General features: G+C 40.5%; 4 protein-coding genes across 4 annotated transcripts; 2 read left to right on the top strand and 2 right to left on the bottom strand.

Moving 5' to 3' along the window:
* Positions 1–390: 390 nt before the first annotated feature.
* On the top strand, positions 391–1,035 carry Sf3b5 (splicing factor 3b subunit 5). Its single transcript, XM_067763878.1, has 2 exons — positions 391–762; positions 834–1,035. Exon 1 carries the CDS (start codon positions 500–502, stop codon positions 755–757), a length of 258 nt encoding a protein of 85 aa, XP_067619979.1. The 5' UTR covers positions 391–499; the 3' UTR covers positions 758–762; positions 834–1,035.
* A 13,546-nt stretch (positions 1,036–14,581) lies between these two features.
* tgo (Aryl hydrocarbon receptor nuclear translocator homolog tgo) lies at positions 14,582–18,606 on the bottom strand. The gene is made up of 2 exons (XM_067778459.1): positions 18,488–18,606; positions 14,582–18,327 (listed from the first exon to the last, which is right to left on the bottom strand). The coding sequence occupies exon 2, from the start codon at positions 18,124–18,126 to the stop codon at positions 16,162–16,164; it is 1,965 nt and encodes a 654-aa protein (XP_067634560.1). The 5' UTR covers positions 18,127–18,327; positions 18,488–18,606; the 3' UTR covers positions 14,582–16,161.
* A 1,629-nt stretch (positions 18,607–20,235) lies between these two features.
* Positions 20,236–21,684, top strand: LOC137254487 (putative nuclease HARBI1). Its single transcript, XM_067792224.1, has 4 exons — positions 20,236–20,534; positions 20,592–21,033; positions 21,103–21,247; positions 21,311–21,684. Exons 1-4 carry the CDS (start codon positions 20,413–20,415, stop codon positions 21,682–21,684), a joined length of 1,083 nt encoding a protein of 360 aa, XP_067648325.1. The 5' UTR covers positions 20,236–20,412.
* Positions 21,685–21,942: 258 nt separating this feature from the next.
* On the bottom strand, positions 21,943–24,087 carry LOC137254430 (uncharacterized). Its single transcript, XM_067792129.1, has 3 exons — positions 24,055–24,087; positions 22,542–22,718; positions 21,943–22,478 (listed from the first exon to the last, which is right to left on the bottom strand). The coding sequence occupies exons 1-3, from the start codon at positions 24,085–24,087 to the stop codon at positions 22,290–22,292; spliced, it is 399 nt and encodes a 132-aa protein (XP_067648230.1). The 3' UTR covers positions 21,943–22,289.
* Positions 24,088–24,517: the final 430 nt, after the last annotated feature.

The following is a 24,517-nucleotide window of genomic DNA, read 5'->3' as shown; positions in this document are numbered from 1 at the left end:
CTCGTGAATGCGCAATGTTCTGTGTGTGATTCAAGGCGAATTCAGTATAGGTGGTGTTATCCCATCAGCTGATTGCTTCTTCTTGATAATTTTCCATACAAAGCTTGTACTACAACATGTCAGTTAATCGAAATCAATGAAAATTTTCTTTTGACTTGACATTCTTCTGCACGGCGAATTGGTTGAATTCGCTTTGCCACCACCTGGTATGGATTCGCCTTGGCTGTGTGCGAGTCAAGAATGTCAAATCAAAAGAATATTTTCATTGATTTCGATTAACTGACATATTGTTGTACAAGGCTTTGTATGGAAAATTATCAAGAAGAAGCAATCAGCTGTTGGAATAACACCACCTCTACTGAATTCGCCATGCACACAGCCTTAATGGCCCAGATTTATCGACTTAATCGATATAAAAAAGGCCTCTTTAACTTTGGTGTTTTCTATTGTTAATTTATCAATATTTATATAGGAAGCAAACAACTACAGGCACACCAAAATGGGTGAACGCTATAATATCCATAGTCAATTGGAGCATTTGCAGAGTAAATATATCGGCACAGGTCACGCAGACACAACGAAATTTGAATGGCTTACAAATCAACATCGAGACTCTTTGGCCAGTTACATGGGACACTACGATATGCTTAATTACTTTGCTATAGCAGAAAATGAATCCAAGGCGCGCATACGATTTAATTTAATGGAAAGAATGTTGCAGCCGTGCGGACCGCCACCAGAGAAATCTGAGGACTAGAGTTAGTAAGTATTCATTGTGCACCTTTTTATGTATTTGCTTAAATACTGTTTTGTTGTTTTTGTTGATTATATAGTTAATTACTGAAAAACGGCTAAAAGATTGTCGTTTCACATAGCAGCAATCGATGTTTACACAACTATTATCATCGCGTACTTGAAGAAACAAAACACATTACAAAATATGCTCAAGCATTTGTTAAATTATTCTTGATGTTCTAACTAGATATTACAACACATTTTTCCGTAAAAATAAAGAATTTTTAGCTACCTCATGAATTTACATATTTTAATTCGACGATCCTGCATACAGGCGACAGGGCTATTTGGTTGTTGTAGCAATGCTCGCCCCACCTAATAGCCGCGACCGATCACAAATTGTCATCAATATCCTCTAACGGGAGTCCAAGGAAACTTGCCGTTTCAACAGGGGTGGACCATAAGGAAAGGGGTGTTAGAGGCGTTGGTTCCACATTACAATTGAAGAGATGGTTGGTGTCATGTGGGGATACATTGCAAGCGGGGCATACATTTTGTATGTCGGGGTTGATTCTGGATAGGTAAGAGGGCTATTTGGTCCCGTGAGAGAAGGCACAACCGAAATGAAGCGTTGACGCAAGAGTGCGGAAATAGATGGGCTACAACTCTACTGCTGGTCCAAAAGTAAGCAGATCCTACAAGCTGCAATACTATAGTAGTGTATACTTAACATACTACTTTATACTACATAAAAAATTGTCATTACGTGTAATTATAGCTAGCCGCCCGTTTAAGCAATAGTTAGAGGCGTTGGTTCCACAACACAATTGAAGAGATGGTTGGTGTTATGTGGGGACGCATTGCAAGCAGGACATATATTTTGTATGTCGGGGTTGATTCTGGATAGGTAAGAGTTTAACCTGTTACAGTACCCAGATCGAAGTAAAGCTAGAGTGACGCGCGTTTCCCTAGGGAGAACGCGTTCCTCTTCTGCGAGTTCTGGGTTTGTTTGTGTCGATAATTGTGATGTTGTCCAAGCCATACTATCTGTGAAGTCTAACGCAATGGGGCTTGATGGTATATGTTCAAAGTTTTTAAAAGTCATTCTTCCCAAAATCCTTCCCCACATTACTTACTTGGTCAACTCAATTTGGACGACCGGTGTCTTCCCAATATACTGGAAAGCTGCAAAAGTTATTCCAATCCGTAAACAAAATAATGAGTATCGACCAATAGCCATACTCCCTTTCCTCTCTAAGGTCGTTGAACGTATTCTACATGGGCAAAACGTATCATATGTACATGAATACAAGCTCCTGTCAGACAGTCAGTCCGGTTTCAGGTCAAAGCGGAGCTGTACAACGGCACTATTATCTGTGACAGAAGAAATTCGTGAGCGAGTGGATGAAAGTTACATTGCCTTCTTAACACTTCATGACCACTCTAAAGCTTTTCATTCTGTCTTTTCATTCTGTAGACCACACTCTGCTCTGTAGGAAGCTGGCAAACTTATTTAACTTCTCTGGTCATGCAGTTGCCCTTATAAGATCATATCTTGGCGATAGGACTCAAGCAGTATATATAGAGGGTGAAAAGTCTGACTTCTTACATGTCTTAAGAGGCGTCTCTCAAGGCTCTATCCTGGGTCCTCTGTTATTTGTTCTGTATATCAATGACTTACCCGATGTCCTTAAGTATTGTAATGTTCATATCTACGCTGATGATGTGCAGTTGTTTACGTGTTGTCCTCATGGTCAAACTAGCTTGTGCATAAGTAACTTAAACCACGATTTGAATTAAATATTTTCATGGGCTAATATGAATGGCTTATTTATAAACCCGAATAAGTCAAAATGTATTGTTATTCATAGAAGGTCTTTTCCAACTAATGATTTAGAGAATGTAGTGTTCGGAAATTCCGTTATAGAATACGTAGATACGGTGAAAAACTTAGGTGTAATTTTTAACAAAACATTGACATGGAAAGACCATATTTTTAGAACGGTTGGAAATGTGTATGGAATGCTTCGTACACTATGGTTAACACAGTATTTCACGCCTTTGCACATAACACTACTTCTGGCTAAAGCGTACTTAATACCTACGCTATTCCATAGTTGTGTGATTTACTCAAACTGTGACTATCTGTGCAAGAACAAACTAAATGTTGTTTACAACAACATTGCTAGATATGTTTATGGGTTGAAAAGACTTGACCACGTATCACAACATGCTGAAAGGTTGCTAAACATTTCTTTCGAAAATCTTTTAAAAGTCAAAACATTATCCTTCCTCCATAAATTGATACACACGAAGGAACCCGACTATCTATATCGTAAGCTTATTTTTCTGCAATCATCAAGATCGGTGCTTCTTCTTAAGCACATTAGATACCGCACGCTAACCTCTGAGCGCCAATTCTTTGTTACTGCAATACGTCTTTGGAACTCCCTACCTATAAGTCTTCGACTCTTAAGTAATGCTCTGCACTTCAAAAAAGAGCTAACATCATTTTTTAACGACTCTTAAACTGGATCTCAAATTGTTGTTAAAATGTTCATTTCTAAGTCCTTTTCCTTTCTCTGTGTCTTCTTCCTTTATTTTTTAAATACTATTCGATCTATAACCAGCCAAAGGTTATCATCACTACTGCTGTATTTTAATATTTATTAATTACTTTTCTTTAGTTTTAAGATTTACATTTACATACATAAATATTTCACTATTATCCGTTATATTTGATTTAATTTGATTAATCTAATTTATTATTATTATAAATGTTCAATTTTTATAGCTCATCTCATGCTATTCATGACTAGCACTGTTAAATAATTTGTCAAAATTGTTGTGCTAGGAACAAATTTTCAAATACATACACACATACATTCCTTAAGAACTGGATTCGTCGGGCAATTCCCCACTTAGAGGTTCAACGCCTGTTTGTGGATATCACTGAGGACAGGTGCCGTATATCCTAATAATGCTTACGGAGATGACCCCTTAAGCCCCTCGGAGGTGTGGCCTCATCAATCAGATGGCTGTTGGGATGCCCAGGTTTCTGGGTTTTGAACAGAAACTGTTTGTTCAAGATTCCTTTCCTAATGGGAAGTACACTCGCCTCATTGTGTAGGTGGTGCTCTGGGGACATAAGAAGGCAGCGCGAAACGGTTCTGAGGGCAGTATTTTGGCAGGCCTGAATTTTCTCCCAGTGAGTAACCTTTAGGCTTGACGACCATATAGGGGACGTGTAGCATGCAATCGGCTGGGCAATTGCTTTGTAAGTGCTAATGAGCGTTTCTTTGTCTTTACCCCAAGTGCTACCGGCAAGAGATTTGAGTATTACTGCTCTGGATTTTAGGAACAATTGCATGCATCTCCAAAATGTAGATCATGATCGAATGTGACATCCAAGATTTTTGGGTGGGTGTTAGACAGTCGGTAGCGTAATACCATCGACGTAGATGTTCAATATGATCGAGGGGGAGGATGGCCATATAAATCGTTCCCGAAATGGTCGGGCTAGCCCCTTAATGGTGCTGTGTTACCGGGGCCTACCGGATCTGTATCCGGCAAAGGACCATCACATCGATAACACTCCCCAAAGCCTTCGGGGAGTAACCTTATCGCTGCAACAACAACAATAACATAGTAAAACATTCTGGAGGTGAAGGTAGCTTCCATATGTAGAAGTTAAACAGAAGTGGAGATAGGACACCACCCTGTGGCACCCCTTGGTTAATTCTTCTGGGTTTAGATCGAATTATACCGATGCTTGCCGATCAGACAGATAATAAGCGAGTACCCTTCCAGGTCTTGAAGTAACGCGTCGTGGTTGACCGTATTAAAAGCTTTTGATAAGTTTAGCGCAACGAGTACTGTCCTATGGTGGTGTTTTGATTTAATCCGCAACTTATTTGCGTGTTCATGGCGTTTAGCGCGGTGATAGTGCTATGTAGTTTTCGAAAGCCAGCAAGCGCATATTTGCAGTGTAATAGGGAAGCAGAATGGCTTCAAATGTCTTGGCTACTGAGGTAGGAGAGATATCGGACAATAAGAATCTCATATGCTTGCTGGCTTCCCAGGTTTTAATAGCGGAACCACCCTGGCCATTTTCCATTTTTCGGCGATGACGAAGGTGGACAGGGACAGGTTGAGGACATGCGCTAGATAATTAAATCCACCTTTGCCTAGTTTTTTAAACTCGGCATGGCTCTTCTGGACCTACTGCTTTAGATGGTTTAGCATGAACGATGGCATCTTCAACCTCTTTGGTTGTCATGGTAATTGGGGACGCGCGTATTTATGCTTGTATCCGAGACTGTTGGCCCGCCCTATCAATCGAGTAGCATTTTACTGATGCGATTATTGGGCGAAATTTTACTTAATCGCCTATTTGACGCTCTCCATGCAATCCACTCATCTGCACCCGCACGACGCTGTATTAAACATTGATGTGTCGGGCCTATAAATAGTCCATTGTAAATATTAATAATTAGGAACAATTAAATATTAAACAATGGAATAGCCGCATGCCTCTATAAATCTTGTTGTTGTTGTTGTAGCAATGCTCGCCCCACCTAATAGCCGCGACCGATCACAAATTGTCATCAATATCCTCTAACGGTAGTCCAAGGAAACTTGCCGTTTCAACAGGGCTGGACCATAAGGAAAGGGGTGTTAGAGGCGTTGGTTCCACATTACAATTGAAGAGATGGTTGGTGTCATGTTGGGACACATTGCAAGCGGGGCATACATTTTGTATGTCGGGGTTGATTCTGGATAGGTAAGAGTTTAACCTGTTAGAGTATCCAGAACGAAGTTGAGCAAGAGTGACACGCGTTTCCCTGGGGAGTATGCGTTCCTCTTCCGCAAGTTTTGGATAATTTTCGTTAAGTACTGGATTCACCGGGCAATTCTCGGCATAAAGGTCCGACGCCTGTTTATGGAGTTCACCAAGGACCTGCTTGTGTTTTTTCACTTCATACGGCTGGGTTCTCAGGTGCCGTATTTCCTCAAAATGCTTACGGAGATGACTCCTTAAGCCCCTAGGCGGTGCTGGTTCATCAATCAGATGTCTGTTGGGATGCCCAGGTTTCTGGGTATTCAAAAGGAACTGTTTGGTCAGCATCTCCTTTCTCTCCCTGATGTTGAGTATTCTCTCCTCATTATGCAGATGGTGTTCTGGGGACATAAGAAGACAGCCCGTGGCGATTCTGAGAGCAGTATTTTGGCAGGCCTGTAGTTTCTTCCAGTGGGTGATTTTTAGGCTTGGCGACCATATGGGTGACGCGTAGCACGTAATCGGCTGGCTAATTGCTTTGTATGTAGTCATGAGCGTTTCTTTATCTTTTCCCCAAGTACTGCCAGCGAGGGATTTGAGGATTTTGTTACGGCTCTGAATTCTCGGAACAATTACGGCTGCGTGTGCACCAAAATGTAGATCCTGATCAAACGTCACACCCAAGATTTTGGGGTGTAGGACAGTCGGTAGCGTAGTGCCATCGACGTGGATGTTCAAAATGGTCGACATTTGGGGCGTCCATGTTGTAAATAAGGTCGCGGAAGATTTAGTCGGTGATAATGCCAGGTTTCGCGAGGCGAAAAAACTGGAGAGATCAGGGAGGTAGCCGTTTATTTTATTGCATAGCGCATCGATCTTTGGGCCTGGGCCTGTGGCCATTATTGTACAGTCATCGGCGTAGGAAACGATTGTGACTCCCTCCGGTGGTGAAGGTAGCTTAGATATGTAGAAATTAAACAAAAGTGGGGATAGGACACCACCCTGTGGCACCCCTTGTTTAATTCTCCTTGGTTTTGATGTTTCGTTTCTGTTATGTATGAAACGAAGTGGGAACGCCACACACTGAATTAATTTACTATCATTTTGGCAAATCTGTTTTGCTTATTCTTTTTTGTTCTTTTTTATTATTTAGTATTAACTCAACACATTTGATATTGAAATGTTCATATTCACTCATATTAAATAAACTGAGTAAATATACCAGGCATGCTTAACCAACGAAACGATATCATTTCGTTACGATAATCAACGTTAATAAACGAAACGAACTCATTTCGTTTGGTTTATTAACGTTAAGATCGTCAAATTAACGAAATGATTTCGTTTCGTTTTCTGCCATATCAAAACGAAATCAAATCGTTTATGTTGATTATTAATTTCAAACTATGCTGGCAAAGCTGATTGATGGCGGAGTCATTAAAGGTGAAAGCATTAGCCAAGCTGATTGCAACTTTTCTCTTGAATTTTGACAGTACGAACATTTCTCAGAGTATTTTTGACATTACCACCAACGAATTACACAAACAAATTACATAGAGTTTGTGTGTGTATGTGCGCTCGTTGTTGCCACCTTACGGCTTCACCATGGCCGTAGCATTGCCAGCACAATTCAAACATAAAGTATCACGTTTTTGTTAACGTTTTTAACGTTAACGAAAGCTTTTCGTTTCGGTTAAAAACGAGATACAATTTATTTTGATAATTTCTTTATCGATAATATTTCGAAGTGTTTCAACGGAAACGGTGGAAATTTTTTGATAAACGATTAGCTTAACGTTAAGGTGCATCCCTGAAATATACATATACAAAAGTGGTGTCAAAAGTGGGATTAAAAAGATGAGCCTCACACTGGAAGATTTGAAGAGGGTGATGGATGCATTGGCAGGGGCAATTCGCAAGGCTGTAGAGGGGGCGTCCCACAGTGCTGGGGCAAATGCAAATCAGCGGGCAGCAACCAAACCGCCACCGTTTAGTATTGCAGAATACAAGTCAGAAGACAAATCCTCAGTGCAGGATTTTTTCACACTAGTAGATCGGGCCTTACAGCTGAGCAAAGTTCCAGAAGAGGAACAACACAAGCTCGTACTCGTGCATATGGGGGCAGAGCTGAACGCCGCACTAAAAATACTTGTTAGCCCAAAGACGCCAGACTCGCTGAAATAGAATGAAATAAAAACCGTGTTAATTCGCCATTTTGATGGCTCACGGAACAAGTATGCTGAAAGTATCAAATTTAGATAAAGTAAGCAAGAAAAAGCGAATCGATTGCCGAGTACGCACTTCGTTTAAAAAAGGGCGCTGCATATTGTGAATATGGCGACTTTTTGGATAGGATGTTAACAGAGCAGTTACTGTATGGCGTGGAGTCACGCTATATTTGCAATGAGATTATAAGTAAAAAACCAAACAATTTTACTGAGGCATACGAAATTGCGCACACAATCGAACTAACACAAAGTGCAACAACAGATCTGAGGTGTACAGAGTGGGAACAACCAAGTGAACCAACGTTTAAACTGGGATACGAACCAGTAAAAAAAAAAGAAATGCAAATGCTGAAAAGTTGACCAAGAAGCCAAAAGAAAAATCCGCAAATTGTTACGGATGTGGGGGCCAACACAGCAGAAAATACTGCAAATTCATGAGCTCCAAATGTTTTTCGTGTGGAAAATTGGGCCACATTGCAAAAGTGTGCAAGGCAAAACTAGATCAGATTTCAGAGGATGAGCTCGAACCAGTTCAGCAGCTGAACAGCATTAATGTATGTAAAGCAGTAGACAGAAAAATGCTTCACGTAAATATCGATGGAAAGAAAATACAGATGGAGCTTGATACGGGTTCCCCATGCGCCGTTATTAATTATAAAACTCTTCGCACTATAAAACCGAATTTTAGATTATTAAAAACAGATAGACGATTTACAAGCTACACGGGGCATAGAGTGAACTGCATGGGTAGGGTTGTAGTAACCGCATCAATGGGGAGGACTAAGCGGCGCCTGAATCTGTATGTTGTCCAAGAAGATTTCGATACACTTTGCAGCAGAGAATGGATCTCACAATTCGCACGTGAAATTAACTTTTCGGAGCTATTTTCGTCAGCCAGGCAAATTAACTCTATAAGTTCAACCGCGCCAAAACTTTCAGAAAACCAACGAGAACGGCTGCAACATCTCCTTGCAAGTTACGAAGAAGTCTTTGACACGACAGCGGGTAAGTTGAGAGGGCCGCCTGCAAAAGTGAAGCTGAAGGCGGGAGCCACATCAGTGTTCGCACGAGCACGCGAAATACCAATGGCATTGAGAGAGGCGTATGCCAAGGAAATAGATCGCAAAATCCAGTCTGGCTTTTACGTGAGAGTAAAGCATTCGGAATGGGCTTCAGCAACACATGTAGTCGCGAAAAAAAATGGAGATATTTGCATCACTGGCAATTACAAGCCAACGGTTAATCCAAGAATGATTATTGACGAACATCCGATTCCTAAAGCGGAAGACTTGTTCAATAAAATGAAAAAAGCGGCGATATTTTGTCACTTGGATATAACCGACGCATATACACACCTTACGATCGACGATGATTTCGCACATGTTTTGATATTAAACACAGCTACACGGACTAGTACGACCGACTCGTGCGGTATATGGGGCAGCAAATATTCCAGCTATTTGGCAAAGAAAAATGGAGATGCTCCTGCAAGGAGTGCCAAACGTTTTAAATTTCTTTGATGACATCTTGGTGTTCGCGGAAAATTTTGAAGAGCTGCTGAGGGTTTTGGCGACAACGCTAAATCGCATCAAATGCAATGGTATACGCTTAAATAAGTCAAAATGTGTTTTTGCTACTCCATCGGTGGAGTTTTGATGCCATCGCATCGACGCACAGTGGGTGCATAAGTCTGACAAACACATTGAAGCTGTACTGAATAGCCCCACACCAACGAATGTGGAGGAGCTACAGCTGTTTTTAGGAAAAGCTACTTACTATAGTGCATTTATCCCAGACCTGGCGACGAGAGCGCGACCATTGCGCGATATGCTGAAAAGCGAAAAATTTCACTGGTCCAAAGAGGCAAACTCAGCCTTTGAGTATCTAAAACAGGCGCTTGTTTTTCCACGAGTCTTGATACCCTACAACCCGGCACTACCGGTTCTACTAGCGACGGACGCGAGTCAAACAGTGTTGGGAGCGGTGCTATCACATCGCTTAGAGAACGGAACTGAACGACCCATTGCATACGCAAGTCGAACACTGAATACTGCAGAACAGCGATACCCACAGATGGACAAAGAAGCACTGGGAATAGTATGGGCAGTTCAGAAATTTTTCAAATATTTGTACGCGCGTCATTTCACGCTAATCACAGATCATAAACCGTTGTCACAAATTTTACAACCAGACAAGTCTCTACCAGTACTTTGCATTAGCAGAATGGCTAATTACGCAGACTTTCTGAGTAGATTTGATTTCGAAGTAGTGTATAAAAATTCAAAGGCAAACGCTAACGCCGACTATCTTTCACGGGCCCACCCTCTACGACAGCAACCATTACAGGTGGGACATGTGCGGCAGGCATATACGGATAATCCAGACGAATACGACGAGTTCCACAACTTTGTGATTCGCCAAATCAACCAATTACCATTAAGATCCGACAAAATTGCAAACGAATCCAGAAAAGACGAGCGACTGGGTAAAATAATTAAACTGCTGGAAACAGGTCAATGCTTGAAGAGGACAGGATACAAGTTCGAGAAGTGAGTTACAAGCTATCATCAGGATGTTTGATGTTCGAGCATCGCGTCGTCATTCCACCAAAGTACAGAGCCAAACTGCTTGACAATTTACACACATCACACCTAGGGATTGTCAAGATGAAAGGAATCGCCCGCTCATTCATATACTGGCCGGGCATTGACAATGATATCGAGAACATGGCGAACAAATGCGAATCATGTGCAAAACAGGCAAACAAACCCGGGGAAAGTGGCGATCATCATTGGGAGTATCCCAAGGGACCGTGGGAACGCATTCATATTGACTATGCGGGGCCGTTCGAAGGAGCAATGCTACTGATAATCGCGGATGCGTATAGCAAGTGGTTAGAGGTGAAAATCACTAAATCAATTACGGCGGCCGCGACAATTACTTTGCTGGACGACGTATTTGCGGCTTATGGCGTTCCTCAAACGGTTGTATCTGATAATGAAACAAATTTCACGTCCGCGGAATTTAACAACTTCCTACTACTACTTCCGACTACAGTCGGTGTTAAATATCACAAATACTCAGCACCGTATCACCCGGCAACTAATGGACAAGCAGAGCGAAGCATACAGACGGTATGTATGTATGTATGTATGAATTCTTGAGACAGTACAAAAATGCACCACATTCGACAACAGGCACCTCGCCAGCACTATTGTTTATGGGGCGGCAGCTACGAACACGATTGGACTTGATTCGACCAGAGGAAATCTCGAGAAAAGTAGAGGAAAAACAATACATGCATCTCAAGAAAAAAGGAAGAGAGTTCAAGGTAAATCAAAACGTATACTTCCTGTCGGGTAACCTGCGAATTTCTAAGTGGCTCAAAGGAACAATACACGCCCGTCTAGGGGATCTTCACTATCAAATACAATTCAATGGGAAAATGATAAAAAGACATGTAGACCAATTACGGAAGTCACACGCGGGGCCCGATAAAGCAACACCGGAAGTGAATCATCATGAAACGAGAGTTGCAGCTGCATCGGGTATAGTAGAAAACCACGAAGAAGTCGAAGCACCCATAGAATCACCACAAAATATATCATTGGGATCAGAAGAAGATTTGGAAGGGTTCTCTACTCCCAACACTACAATAATACAGGACGATACACCGCCATCGCATTCAACACCAGCACGGCAGGCGACACCGGAAAGAGATCAGGAACTAAGCGAGACGCCGGCAGCCCCTCGGCGGTCGACCAGACAAAGGAAACCGAGAGTTCCATTCTCACCTTAACTCCTGCAGAGGAAGGAAAAATGTTATGTATGAAACGAAGTGGTAACGCCACACACTGAATTAATTTACTATCATTTTGGCAACTCTGTTTTGCTTATTCTTTTTTATTCTTTAGTATTAACTCAACACATTTTATATTGAAATGTTCATATTCACTCATATTAAATAAACTGAGTAAATACATATATACAAAAGTTTCTAAATTGCACCGATGCCTGCCGACCCCAGATAATTTGCGGTCCACCTTTTAAGACATGGGGGAAGGGTAGACCCTTCCAGGTCCTGCAGTAACGAGCCATGGTTGACCGTATCAAAAGCTTTTGATAGGTCTAGCGCTACGAGTACTGTTCTATGGTGGGGGTATTGATTTAAACCGCAATTTATCTGGGTGCTAATGGCATTTAGCGCGGTGGTAGTGCTATGGAGTTTTCTGAAGCCATGCTGATGAGGGGCTAGCTGCAAATTTGCTTGGAAATAAGGGAGCAAAATGGCTTCAAGCGTCTTTGCCACTGGCGATAGGAGATATCGGACGATACGACTCACCTATGTTAGCTGGTTTCCCAGGCTTTAGTAGCGGGACCACCTTGGCCATTTTCCATTTCTCAGGTATGACAAAGGTGGAAAGAGACAGATTGAAGACATGCGCTAAATATTTGAAACCCTCTTTCCCTAGGCTTTTAAGCATCGGCATGGCTATGCCGTCTGGGCCCACTGCTTTGGATGGTTTAGCACGACCAATGGCGTCCTCAACCTCTTTAGCGGTAATGGTGATTGGTGACGCGCTGAATTTGTGTTTATGTGCGTGTCTATTGGATCTCCGTCTATCTTTGTCGACCGTAGGATGCATTATATATTGTCGGCAGAAAGCGCTCGCGCATTTTTTCGCGTCCGACAGCACTTTGTCGCCGAAGGCGATGGAAACTTTGTCTTTGTGCTTAGTCGGATTCGATAGGGACTTTACGGTGGACCAAAGTTTACCCACACCGGTAGAGAGGTTACAACCTCTTAGGTGCTCCTCCTATTTCGCCCGCTTGTGTTCATCCACAAGCAATCTGATGCGTTGGTTTATATCCCTTATTTGGGGGTCGCCTGGATCAAGCTGTCTTATAAGGTCACGTTCTCTCGCTAAGTTTGCGGCCTCCGCCGGGAAGTGGGGCCGGATTTCGGGAATTCTTCCGGCGGGAATGAAATGTGCCGAGGCGGATTTAATGACCTTACGGAAGGCACGCTCTCCTTGGCGGGCATTAGTCGGGATAGGGAGGGCAGCTAGGCGGCTGTCTGTAAAGGATTTATATTCTTCCCACTTTCCTTTTTTGAAGTTTATTAAAGTGCGTTTTTCAGTGACGATGAAGTCGGCGGTACGCTCAAGCGAAATAAGTATGGGCAGGTGGTCGGATGCCAATGTTACCATCGGCTGCCAGTTGACGCAGTTTACGAGTTCTGCGCTCACGATTGAGATATCTGGCGAGCTGTGACAGCTTCCTACCATACGTGTGGGGGTGTCTCCGTTTATTGTGCAGAACGTCGTTTCTTCTATTTGATCCGCCAACATCTCACCCCTACTGTCCGCCCGCAAGTTTGAATGCCATAGATCATGATGGGCATTGAAATCGCCTAAGATAATGCGATTGTTGCCAGTGAGTAAGGCCCTGATATTAGGGCGGTATCCACTGGGTCAACAGGTGGCAGGAGGGATTCAGATGTTGATGATTTCTAGGTTTGCATCGCCTGACCGGACAGATAGGCCTTGACGTTCTAAGACATTGTCCCTGCGGTCGATGCCAGGATCAAATATATAATATTGCACAGAGTGGTGTATGATAAACACGAGACCGCCTCCATTTCCGCTCTCGCGGTCTTTCCTGTGGACGTTATACCCAGAGCAGGTCTGCAATGCAGATCTTGCTGTGAGTTTAGTCTCTTGAATCGCAGCAAAGCGGATGTTGTGCCGCTTCATGAAATCGACTATATCCGTAATCTTCCCAGTTAGTCCGTTACAGTTTAACTGCAGAATTCTGAAGTGCATAAGGGGAGACGTCGCCACTCTGGGGGTAAGTGACGGGTGACTACGCCTGGGTTGTGGAAGGCCAGGACGCAATTGCTGTTGTGGCCCTGGGACTAGGCGTCCTTGGGCAAGCGTTGGGGTACCCGGATCATTTGGGTTTGCGACCTGATAACATGGCGCGATGAAACCCGTCGGGGGGGGGGGGGGGGGTGGGGGGGGGGGGGTTGCCGTCGCGGAGACCAGAACATCTAGGAAAGTGGCGCCACCCAAGGCAGGAGCTGCATTGGGCGGATGTCCCAAACCTATATATTCTGTGCTGGCAGACGGTGCAAACGGAGGTAGGGACTAAGAGTCTGTTTCCCTGACCTGCACGATTGCTGCCGGAAAAGAGGGGGAGGGGAGAAGACGGGGGCAGGGGCTGATGCTCAGCATTGCTACCAACTCTACCACGAAGGTAGTAGTTATGAGTGGTATCAGATGTTTGGAGTTGTTGGCGCCGTGGGGCGCGAGCAGCAGCGGGTACTTGTTGTGGCTTGCTGAGCAGCGGGGCTGCTGGAAGGTAGTGGGGGGGGGGGGGGGGGGCGCTTAGGCGTAGACTACGGGACGCCCTTGGGCGTGAACAGCAAGGAGCCACAAAAGATTTATAAAAGTTACGTGGACGTCGGGTTTTGGGATCAAGCCCAGAACAACCTGTCCGATGCAACCATCCCTTGCACGAGACACACTGAACAGAGTATGACCGTCCTAAAAAGATTCTTTTCCGGCAGATGCAGCAAAACCATTTCTCAGAACCGGGGTCAGGAGACGGACCCGGATTGGATTCGATGCCTTCCCGGAGTAAGAGAATATGGAGCAGTCCTGCTGCAAGGAGCTGCTGGGAGGATGACAATTTGTGGGAGGGACGAAACAAATTAGATGGGGTCACACTGAAATGACAGTCCTTGGTCGGGAAAAATCCCCAGTCGCTCCGGTACATAGAACCGACTGCCTTGGGAATCTTGAAATTGCTCGACGTAAGAACTTTATATAATAAATTATTTAATAAAAGATATTGAATGTAAACTTTATTGATTCACTGTATATCTTATTATTACTATCATAATTGTTCATTGTATGTATGTATGTATATATTGCAAATTCAGCGCTTAAATATAATATCACGTACGTACGTCCATATATATTTGTTTTCTTCGAAAATTTGTGCATCTTATCTAACTAATAATAACTCAAGTATGAATGTAAATAAATTTTAAAATTATGCAGACAAATCTTCCCCTCAGATAAAATGCAAAAAAATCGGTGGCATTTTATTTATTCCTAACCCTAGCGCGAGTGGCCGTTACAAAATGTAGGAAGTCACAACAATGAGTTGCGGATAGCTTTTGAGTTAAAGCTGAATTAATCGTCATTATCTAATTCGAAATAGGTTTTTTTTTCGTCAAATTGGCACAGAAATTTATTTATGATCAACAAAAATCTGTTGGAGGCCTAGCTGAAAATATGACTGACCATCATTGTAGGCCATCACCACGTAGTAAATTGCATACCTTCGATGGGGGAGTAAATTGGATGGGATTTTATTTTATGATTTTGTTACCATTGTGTAAAATTATTCAAGGTTCGAATCGAGCTCAAGGCCAGAACAATAATTTTTTTCTAATGATAATTATTGTTATTTTTTAGTTTTTCTAAATTTGAAAAATTGTATTTTGTTTTTGGTATAGTAAGTAGATGGCAGATGGCGAACACTGAATGAATATAGTTGGTAAAAAGGAATAGAAGTAGCAAATTTGCCAGTCAAACAAACCACCGCTGTATAGCTAAATGGTTAGCGCAGCATGCCTAAAGCGTACTGATGATGAAGGCTTAGCATCCTTCGAAATGGATCTATCTGCTATGGCAGGTTGTCTGAAAAATTTTCTACTTACTATTCCAAAAACAAAATGCAATTTTTCAAATTTAGAAAAATTAAAAAATAATAATTATCATTAAAAAAAAATTATTGTTCTGGCCTTGAGCTCCATTCGAACCTTGAATGATTTATCAATAGGCCGATAAAAACAAAAACAATTGTGTAAAATTGTAAGCGATACAATTAATATAACATTAAACTTAATTTTGTAATTATTATTTAAAATATAAAAGATTCGCATGTGAAGCGTCATTCAAGCTACTGCCTTTCTTAACCTTGACCTTGGTTTAAAAAAAAGTAAAACAACAATAAATATTAAATCTAACAAATCCAATCAGAGACGTGACTACCTCAGGGGTTTCTTATTACTTTTTCTAATATTTTATTATTATTCTTTTCTTTTAAATATCTAAAATGTGTATATGTGCCACTATAGAAACGCTTATTGGTTCATGATTTGAGTTTTCTTACAAAGCTTTCAGCAAAATATGTTTATTGAATTTCGTTTTGCTAATGTCAATGCGCTATATACAACAGGGTATACAAGGATTGTTTGGCGATACTAATATTAAACCTAAAACTTCTACTAACTCCAGCATTTTTACCAAAATACTGAACTCTGATTCCTTACTTATACACACAGATTCTTGGTAATTCTGTTAATTCAAATTGTCAATCTTCCAGAAAAATCAATATTTCTCTTTATTCAAATTGTGTATTGAACATATTAATGTTTAAATCTTCGAACGTTGTTGTCCCACTTTGATCTAACATTTGCAACATATCGGAAAACTCTTGACCCTGTGGCTGACCGGCTTGGACATGAGCACCGTGTACAACAGCATGTGGGCCATGGCTTGTGTGAGGAGCTGCATGTGGCGCATGAGGATGTTGTGCTTGTGCTGGATTTTGCCAGTCACCCCACATACCAGGCGCATTAGAGTGGGGTGGTGGTACTGATTGCGCGCTGCTGCCTGTGTGGTAACTTGGCTGACGTGCATTACCAGCACTTAACTGTGTATAAGTAGGTCCACTGGGCGAACGTGCTGGACTTGTTTGATTGTATTGATAACCCTCGGATACGGCTTGTTGTTGCTGACGTATTGTGCTCCAAGAAGTAGCAGCAGGTGTTGGTGAGCTATTAGCTTTAGGAATTTTTGCCATATGTGCAGTATTGGGTGAAGGTCCACCAGCCGCTGGTGGGTAACCACCTAGAGGTGAATGTGTTGTATCATAATTATAGGCGGCTACAGGATTTTGTGCTGAACCTGGACGCGCAACATTATTAGCTTGTTGTGCTGTAAGTACTACACTTTGTGGTGGTATATGTGCACCAATCATACCATGCGCGCTATACATACCATCAGCAGCTGCAGCAGATGGTGCAACATCACGACGTGCTTGCAACGTATAATCTACACCAGGTGCTACATAAATATGTTCCGCTGTTGTTTGATCAGCAGCATTCGGCTGCTCGTGTGCCGCATTGGATGCGTGTAGTGCCTTGGCTGAGCTGTTTGTGCATACAATATATTCGACTTCTTCAGTATAGGGATTCAAAAATGCATTGGCATGTGTACGTATCCAAATATATTCACCACTTTTGCCACGCGCCCGATACATTAAAGAGAAGTTTCCTTTTTGTTTCAGCACTTGATCAAAACTATCCTTAACATTCATTTGATCTTCTGCATGGCAAAAGTCGTAACAAATTTTGCCAAGTAAATCTGTTGGCGTATAACCTAATACATTCATAACGCGCTGATCAACAAATGTAAATTTGCCATCCATTGCATGACGTGTAATAAATTCAGATTGATTATTTGAGTTTGTCATGTCATTCGATGCTGTTGAAGTTACCTGTAAGCGGCCAATCGCTACAAGGCAACAATGCGATGAATGCATATCATCATCTACTGGACGCTCCATATGTACTCCCGGAAACATATCAGTTGGGGGCCAATTTTTTATGTAACCAGTACAATGTACTACCGCATAATTGGTACCATCGCGTGATGGTCCCAGCGAATTTCTTTGTTTTAACCGATTCAAATGACCAGCAATCATAGTGTCTGGATTTACATTGCCCACACGCATTCGACATATGAAACCACGACGTGCTCCCATGCTTAGACGCATTGATGATTGGTGGCCCTCTTTCTTGACGGTGCCCGTTTTGAGATCCAGTATACGTCCAGTATTTTGTGATTCCTGTGTAGATAACTGCTCGCGTATCTTTTCACGATCATCAGGATGAATGTGTTCGTACAAACTAGTACCATACCAGTCACTTTGGGTATAGTTTAGTACGGGTGTGACCGAATCTGAAACATAAATAACACGTCCAGAGTCGCAAGACACAACAAATAGAAATCCGTCAGCTGCTTCCAATATTAAATGCTTTAATTCTTGATCGGTTAAAAATGATGGTTTGTATGTACCATCACTGCTCGTATTTCCAGTGCCACGCAATGCTTTCATATGCGCCACAGCCATGCGTAGTATGGTCAATTTGTCAGGTTTGCGTGCTAGGGCGCTGCATGTTGGCACCATATCCGATAGCTCAGTAATATATGCCGTCATTTTGTTACGACGACGTCTTTCGATTTCGCAGTGATTCTCCCGACTCGCGAAGCGTTCTTTATCCTGCAGGTTTGCATCGTCCATGACTTGAATGTTTAGTGAGTTCACGGTGAAGTTGCTATTTTTTGTCTATGGGTGAGAATCTTTATTTAGCTCAAATGCTACTACGCTTAATTGTAGCAGCAACGGTTTTTGTATGTTGAAGCACTGCTCCAATCCGCCGTTGCAAATTCTTGTATTGTGCTGCTCACTGTATTGGTGCTACACACTTTGCCTACGTATGTACTTAAAAAGAAAAAAAATAATTCTTGGAAATCAATACATCAAATACAAAGTGCAATACATGCGGTATATTTTTGGTCTCAAGTAAAGGATGTAAACGGTGAAGCGACCATTAATTTATCTCCACATGCTATTCGCTTTCGTTCTAAATTAAATTCATTACCTGTTTTGTTAAATTTCATGAAAATATCGACGAATTTCTATGTACAAAATGTTTACTGCAAACTTGACTGTACAAACGTTAGGTATCTATAGCATAGTGTACTATGTAGTGTACCTATACAAGTGTGTCAACTATAGTGATGGACGATATTTCGCTATTGGTGATTGCATCGCCGATATTGACAAATCGCTAATAGCTATAGCTATTGCAATCCAAATATATCAGTGATTGGCGATTTTCCTTCATTCGATTCTTTTGAATGGCAATCACCTCTAGCAGAATATCGCCAGTAGCGATTATAGCGATTGGCGATTTTCCTTTAGCGTGAAATTCAAATACTAATATTGATAGCGGGGATGCAATCATCGATGGTGAAATATCGTTCATCACTACTCATCTGTGTGCTTTGCTTTCCGACTGAGTAAAAAAGTTTATTGGCGACAAAAAGGAATAATTTTCTCGAAAATTGGAAAAAATATACTTTTACAAAAGTTTGCCAGCTATTATCGAAAAATGGGGTTAGTTGTCTTAAGAACTGTACAACGAAAAAAATTTCTCGTCAACAGATAGTGGTAAATAAGGGCGAAAAAAGTATGCTTTTTGTGCAGAGAAATTGTGGAAACGGCGAACGGAACAAAGCAAACTTGTGCAACAAGAATTTCGACGACGAAGTGATGTGCAATAATTGCAAAAAATGGTTTTGCAATGGGCGTGGAAGCACATCTGGATCCCAAATTGTTAAACTTTCGGTGAGGGCTAAACATAGGGAAGTCACCCTACATTCTGAAGGTCTACTTCGAGAAACGGTACTAAAATTTTACTCGTGTGGCGTACCTAATGTATATGAATTGAGATCAAGAACAATGGAAGCCACTTATAACTGATCGTTCGTTTTTGCCGTGGTTGGTTAAGGTGCCTACCGAGCAAGAGCAGTGGCGTGCACGACAAATATCAGCAGCACAAATAAACAAATTAGAGCAATTATGGAAGGAAAATATCGATGCAACATTTCAGGATTTAGAGAAGCCAGGTATAGACACTGAACCATCACAAGTGCTATTGCGTTATGAATATGGTTATCAATACACTTGTGCGCCTAGAAACAGAATACGATAAAAATTTAAAAGGATCGCAAACACAGGAGGGTATAGAAATAAGATGGGACGTTGGCCTAAACAAAGAAACAATAGCATTTTTACACTTGCTAAAACTGATTCGGACATGAAACTAATGCATGTGTTATTCATAAGTTAATACTTCTAGGCTGTAGCCGTTAACAGTTTTATAAAACCTGTGTTTTTGATGGAAAAATAAAAGAATTATAGAAACATATATCACTCGTCTTATTGTAAACAGATTAACTCAAAATTTAAGTTTTTTGGGAGAATGCAATTCAAGCTTTGTCATATGGTTTGTATATGGCTGAATTCTCCGGCTAATTTCTAGGGCACTGAAGTGGGTGGCTAATTTTCTGCTAAAGAATATTTTTATAATAGTTTGGAGAATTTGCTATATTTTTCCTCTGTATTTTTCATTAAAAATTGATTCACTTTACTATACAAATATTATGCAGCCAAATACAACTTTCAGAATAAATTCATACGGAGTATTTCTGAATACATGGGTGTAGTATAATATAGTAAATAAATCATGTTTTTATGGTGTTACATAGGCCCCTATTATGAGACAAATTCGATCTTCGACTGCGGTCGAACGAGTTCATCGAACGAATTTTCATTTGGTATTATGACGCGCGTTCGATGAAGACTAGCGTGATTGTGAATTTCGATCGTTTCAATTATTCACAATAGCTTATTTCTATCAGCTGTGAAACAAAAATAATAAACAAGCAAAAGTGCAAAAAAGTAAAGAAAATATAAATAAATCTAAAAATTAACACAAAAAAAGCCTTGACATATAAAAACATGACTTCAACGGAATTTTGGTTCGATGATTCGTCAGATGAGGAGGAAAGCATATTGGAATTAGCCAGAAGTAACAAACTATTGAGGGATGCTTCCAATCCTTTAGAAATGAATTCCGCAGCGTAAGTAGCGTTTTAAACAAGTCATTGAATGTGTAATAGTGAAAGTTTTGTTTATAGATTTATCAAAAACTTCAGGCTGTCTAAGGAAGCTTTCATGGACTTGCTGTCCAGTACAGACAATCTTCTGCAGCAATGCTCAAGAGCTAAATCTATACCAACCATTCTAAAATTGGCCACATTTCTCAGATTTTGTGCTCAGGGATCCTACCAATTGAGCATTGGGAACGAGAATACACTCGGACTGGCACAACCCACGGTGTCTGTGGTGCTATCAGAGGTGTTAAATGTATTGGAAAACTCTCTTTGTCAACGATGGATAAAGTTCAATTACGACGAAGCTGAACTGCAACAAGCTAAATTGTATTTCTTTAACATTAGCAGAATTCCAGGGATTATTGGCTGTGTTGACGGCACGCATATTAAAATTGTTGCTCCCAAAAAAGAACTACAACATTTGTACTACAACAGAAAAGGATTCTACAGCATTAATGCCATGATTGTAAGTATACCAATGTGATATTAATTTCAGGTTGTAAATGCATAAATATTTATCTTTATATGTTTTAAGGTTTGCGACCATTCCATGAGTATACCGTACATAAATGCAAAATATCCGGGAGCAACACATGATTCTATGGTGTTCAGTATGTCGGCATTGAAATCACATTTGGAACAGCAACATCAAGATGGTACTCGCAACACCTGGCTTCTTGGTATATGCTTTTTTTACATATAGATTAAATGTATTCCTATAAAACATAAATTTGCCCGTGCAGGTGATGCTGGATATGCATTAAAGCCATACTTACTGACGCCGTTCAGAAATACTGAAGATGGATCTGCACAACGTATTTACAACACACAGCATGCGAAAGGTAGAAATATCATAGAGCGAACAATTGGAGTCTTAAAAAATAGGTTTAGGTGCTTGTTGCAGGCAAGAGCCCTTCACTACACACCAGAAAAAGCAACAAAAATTATAAACGTGTGTGCAGCTTTGCACAATATTTGCATGTTTTACAAAGTAGACATTTCTGTAGAAGAACTTTCAGATGAGGAGCACGACCATGATATCACACTCGCCGAAATCGAAGCAACCATGAACTCAGAAGCAGAAGAAATCAGAAACCAAATATTAAGAACTTTGTAGTCAATCAGTTTTATTGAAATATAAAACTATTGTTCCTATAAATATATTTTTATGTATATGCACTTATATTCTTCGTTTTCAATTCATGTGTGTATATACTTAGACTAAAAAAAATATTTGGTAAATTCATTGATAATACTTAAAAGCTAAGCTTAATTCTATTCTAAACTAGGTAAAAAAATATCACTTCAGTTTCAATTTATTCGTTAACACAAAACATAATTCAGGTCATATTACAGATATAGCGCGGTGTGGAATTCTATTTTTGCATTTGAAGCTTGTACAATTCAAGCTTCTCTTTTTTTAATTTTAACATTTGTTTCTTATAATAATATTTTAACGCATATGTCCTTTCCGCATATTTTTCAGTCTCCATTGCACTTTTTTTTATCTCTTTTAGAGTTTCGAGCATTTCTTTATGGAACCTTTTTTGATCACTGGTCCAATATTTTTAACCGTTCCGTTCTGCTACATCTTCTTCTGGTATTTCTCCATGGCCTTTCCTCGACAACAGCAACACTATGCTCGCTTACCTCCAAATCTTCAATAGGTTCTGTATTATCATCCAATCGCTCCTCATTCATGCTAACTTCACACTCGACGACCTAATTTGCATTTAGCCCATGCTCTTCTCCAGTTGGATCTACGCTGGTGTGAAGCTGTAGTAAGCCCATTATAGCTTCTTCTGCGTGCGTATATGCATTCAGTCTCTTTGGCCCACCACCAGTGGCGCGATATTCCACCATGTTCTCCGACATTTTCTTTTTCGTTTTCGACTTCATGTCAGCCCACACCTAAAACGACAAAAAAAACATTTTTTTTTATGCTGAAAGGACATCTATGGTTCCTTAGTTTACCTTCATCCACTTCTTTGTCTCTCTTACGGGTGGTCCCAGGCAGTTAAGCTCCGCTGTTATCTCTTCCACCTTTTTGTAGATTGTACTTTTGTGCAAATTCCTTTTGCTATCACGGGATTTTCTTCCATTAATGAAATCAGTCTTTCCAGCTGTTGTTTTGTACTCACCACTTTCGACCTATACAAAATTGATAAAAATAATATAAAGTTACTATTGGGTACCAAAAAAGTAGAAATAAAATACAAAAAAATTACATTTTAAACAATTTTCATTCAATTCGTTCGGCGTCGTCAACAAAACCTTGTTCGATTGAAGTTTCGATACACAACGAAAATTTCGACAGAGATGAAGTGTCATAATACCGATTCCAACTTCGATTTTCGATGTTCGATAGCCAGCGAAGATCGAAGATCGAAAAATGCTCATAATAGGGGCCATATACAGATTTATTTCGGGTTGATTCATCTTACATTTAAAAATCAAAGCATTTTCAATTAGCAAAATTTATAAAACAAAGATGCATAGACATCTATTTGTGCTAGTTTCATCTCATTGAGTGTAATACGAGACTGAACATATTAGAATTTCACATTACATCAGTTTACTATAAAAGGTACATATTTTCGTCTTTTTATTCCAATTTGGTTCATATATTCTGTATACTAAATTAAATTAATGTATAACATTCAATCTACTCCGGTAAACAAACTTTAACATTCAATTTTTATATCCAAGTATACAAATAATTGCAGATTCGCTTATCAAAGATAAATGAAAGCGATCGCCATAGCTGTAAAAAATAGCCATATCTATATTCACTGATAGCTCAAAATCGCTGTATCGCCCATCATATCTTCTGTAGAGAATCGCTTGTTAAAATAAAGCGATCGCTATAGCTATAAAAAATAGCCGTGATTCAAAAATAGCCATATCTATTTTCACTGATAGCTCAAAATAGCCATATCGTCCATCACTAGTCAACTAAGCGATAAATGTCAAAACCATTGTGAATGATAACTAAGTATGGTATCTTCTGCATAGACTTCAAAATTCCAAAGTGATTGGATCACCTGATTTGTATTTAACTATCGCTGTCTCATTCTGTATCTCTTTCTATCACCATCGGAAGATAGGCGCCGCCATATTGAAAACCCTGTCAAAACGCTAAAAAGTAGCCATATTGAAAATCCTGTCAGGCATTTGACAGATAAGATATCACACTTAGTTATCATTCACAATGGTCAACACACTTGTACTTTTACACAATGGTGGAGGAAGATTTGACAGCAGTCATATCGAACGCCCTTAGTTCCAGGTTGTATTTTGGAAGCAGACGAGGATGTGGGAATAAAATAAATCCCCTTTTCAAATAGTATTTAAATTAATACCTTTTGGTAATTGTGCAGTTTAGGGGCCCCACCCTGAAATTGGGCCTTTTTTTTGTGTGAGGTATCAAAAGACGCGTATTCACGTCTAGATCAAGAATCCGAAACTGGAAGTTAACTTTTCTTACCTGTTTAAAAGTTATGCGCGAAAACTGGTTCATCTTGTACATATTGGCCCCTATTATGAGACAAATTCGATCTTCGACTGTGGTCGAAAGAGCTGATTGAACGAATTTTCATTCGGTATTACGACGCGCGTTCGATGAAGGCAAGCATTATTGTGAATTTCGATAAATTCAAAAGTTCACAATAGCACATTTCCAATACTCTGTCAAATAAAATAGAATAAATAAACAAAAGCAGAACTAGTTATTAAATGCAAATATTAAAAATAAAAGTATGACTACAACGGAATTGCGGTTTGATGATTCGTCAGATGAAGAGGAAAGCTTACTGGAGCTAGCCAGAAGTAGGAGACGGGTAAGATGCTTCAAATTCTTTGGAAGTGAATTCCACCACGTAAGTGTAGCTTTCTAAATAAGTTGTTAAATTGTTGAAATTATAAGCTTGTTTATAGATTTATTCAAAATT

Source organism: Eurosta solidaginis, chromosome 1 (assembly GCF_040869045.1).
Source record: "Eurosta solidaginis isolate ZX-2024a chromosome 1, ASM4086904v1, whole genome shotgun sequence".
NCBI lineage: Eukaryota > Metazoa > Arthropoda > Insecta > Diptera > Tephritidae > Eurosta > Eurosta solidaginis.
The sequence above is the reverse complement of the archived record's forward strand: the minus strand, read 5'-3'. Positions and strand labels throughout refer to the sequence as shown.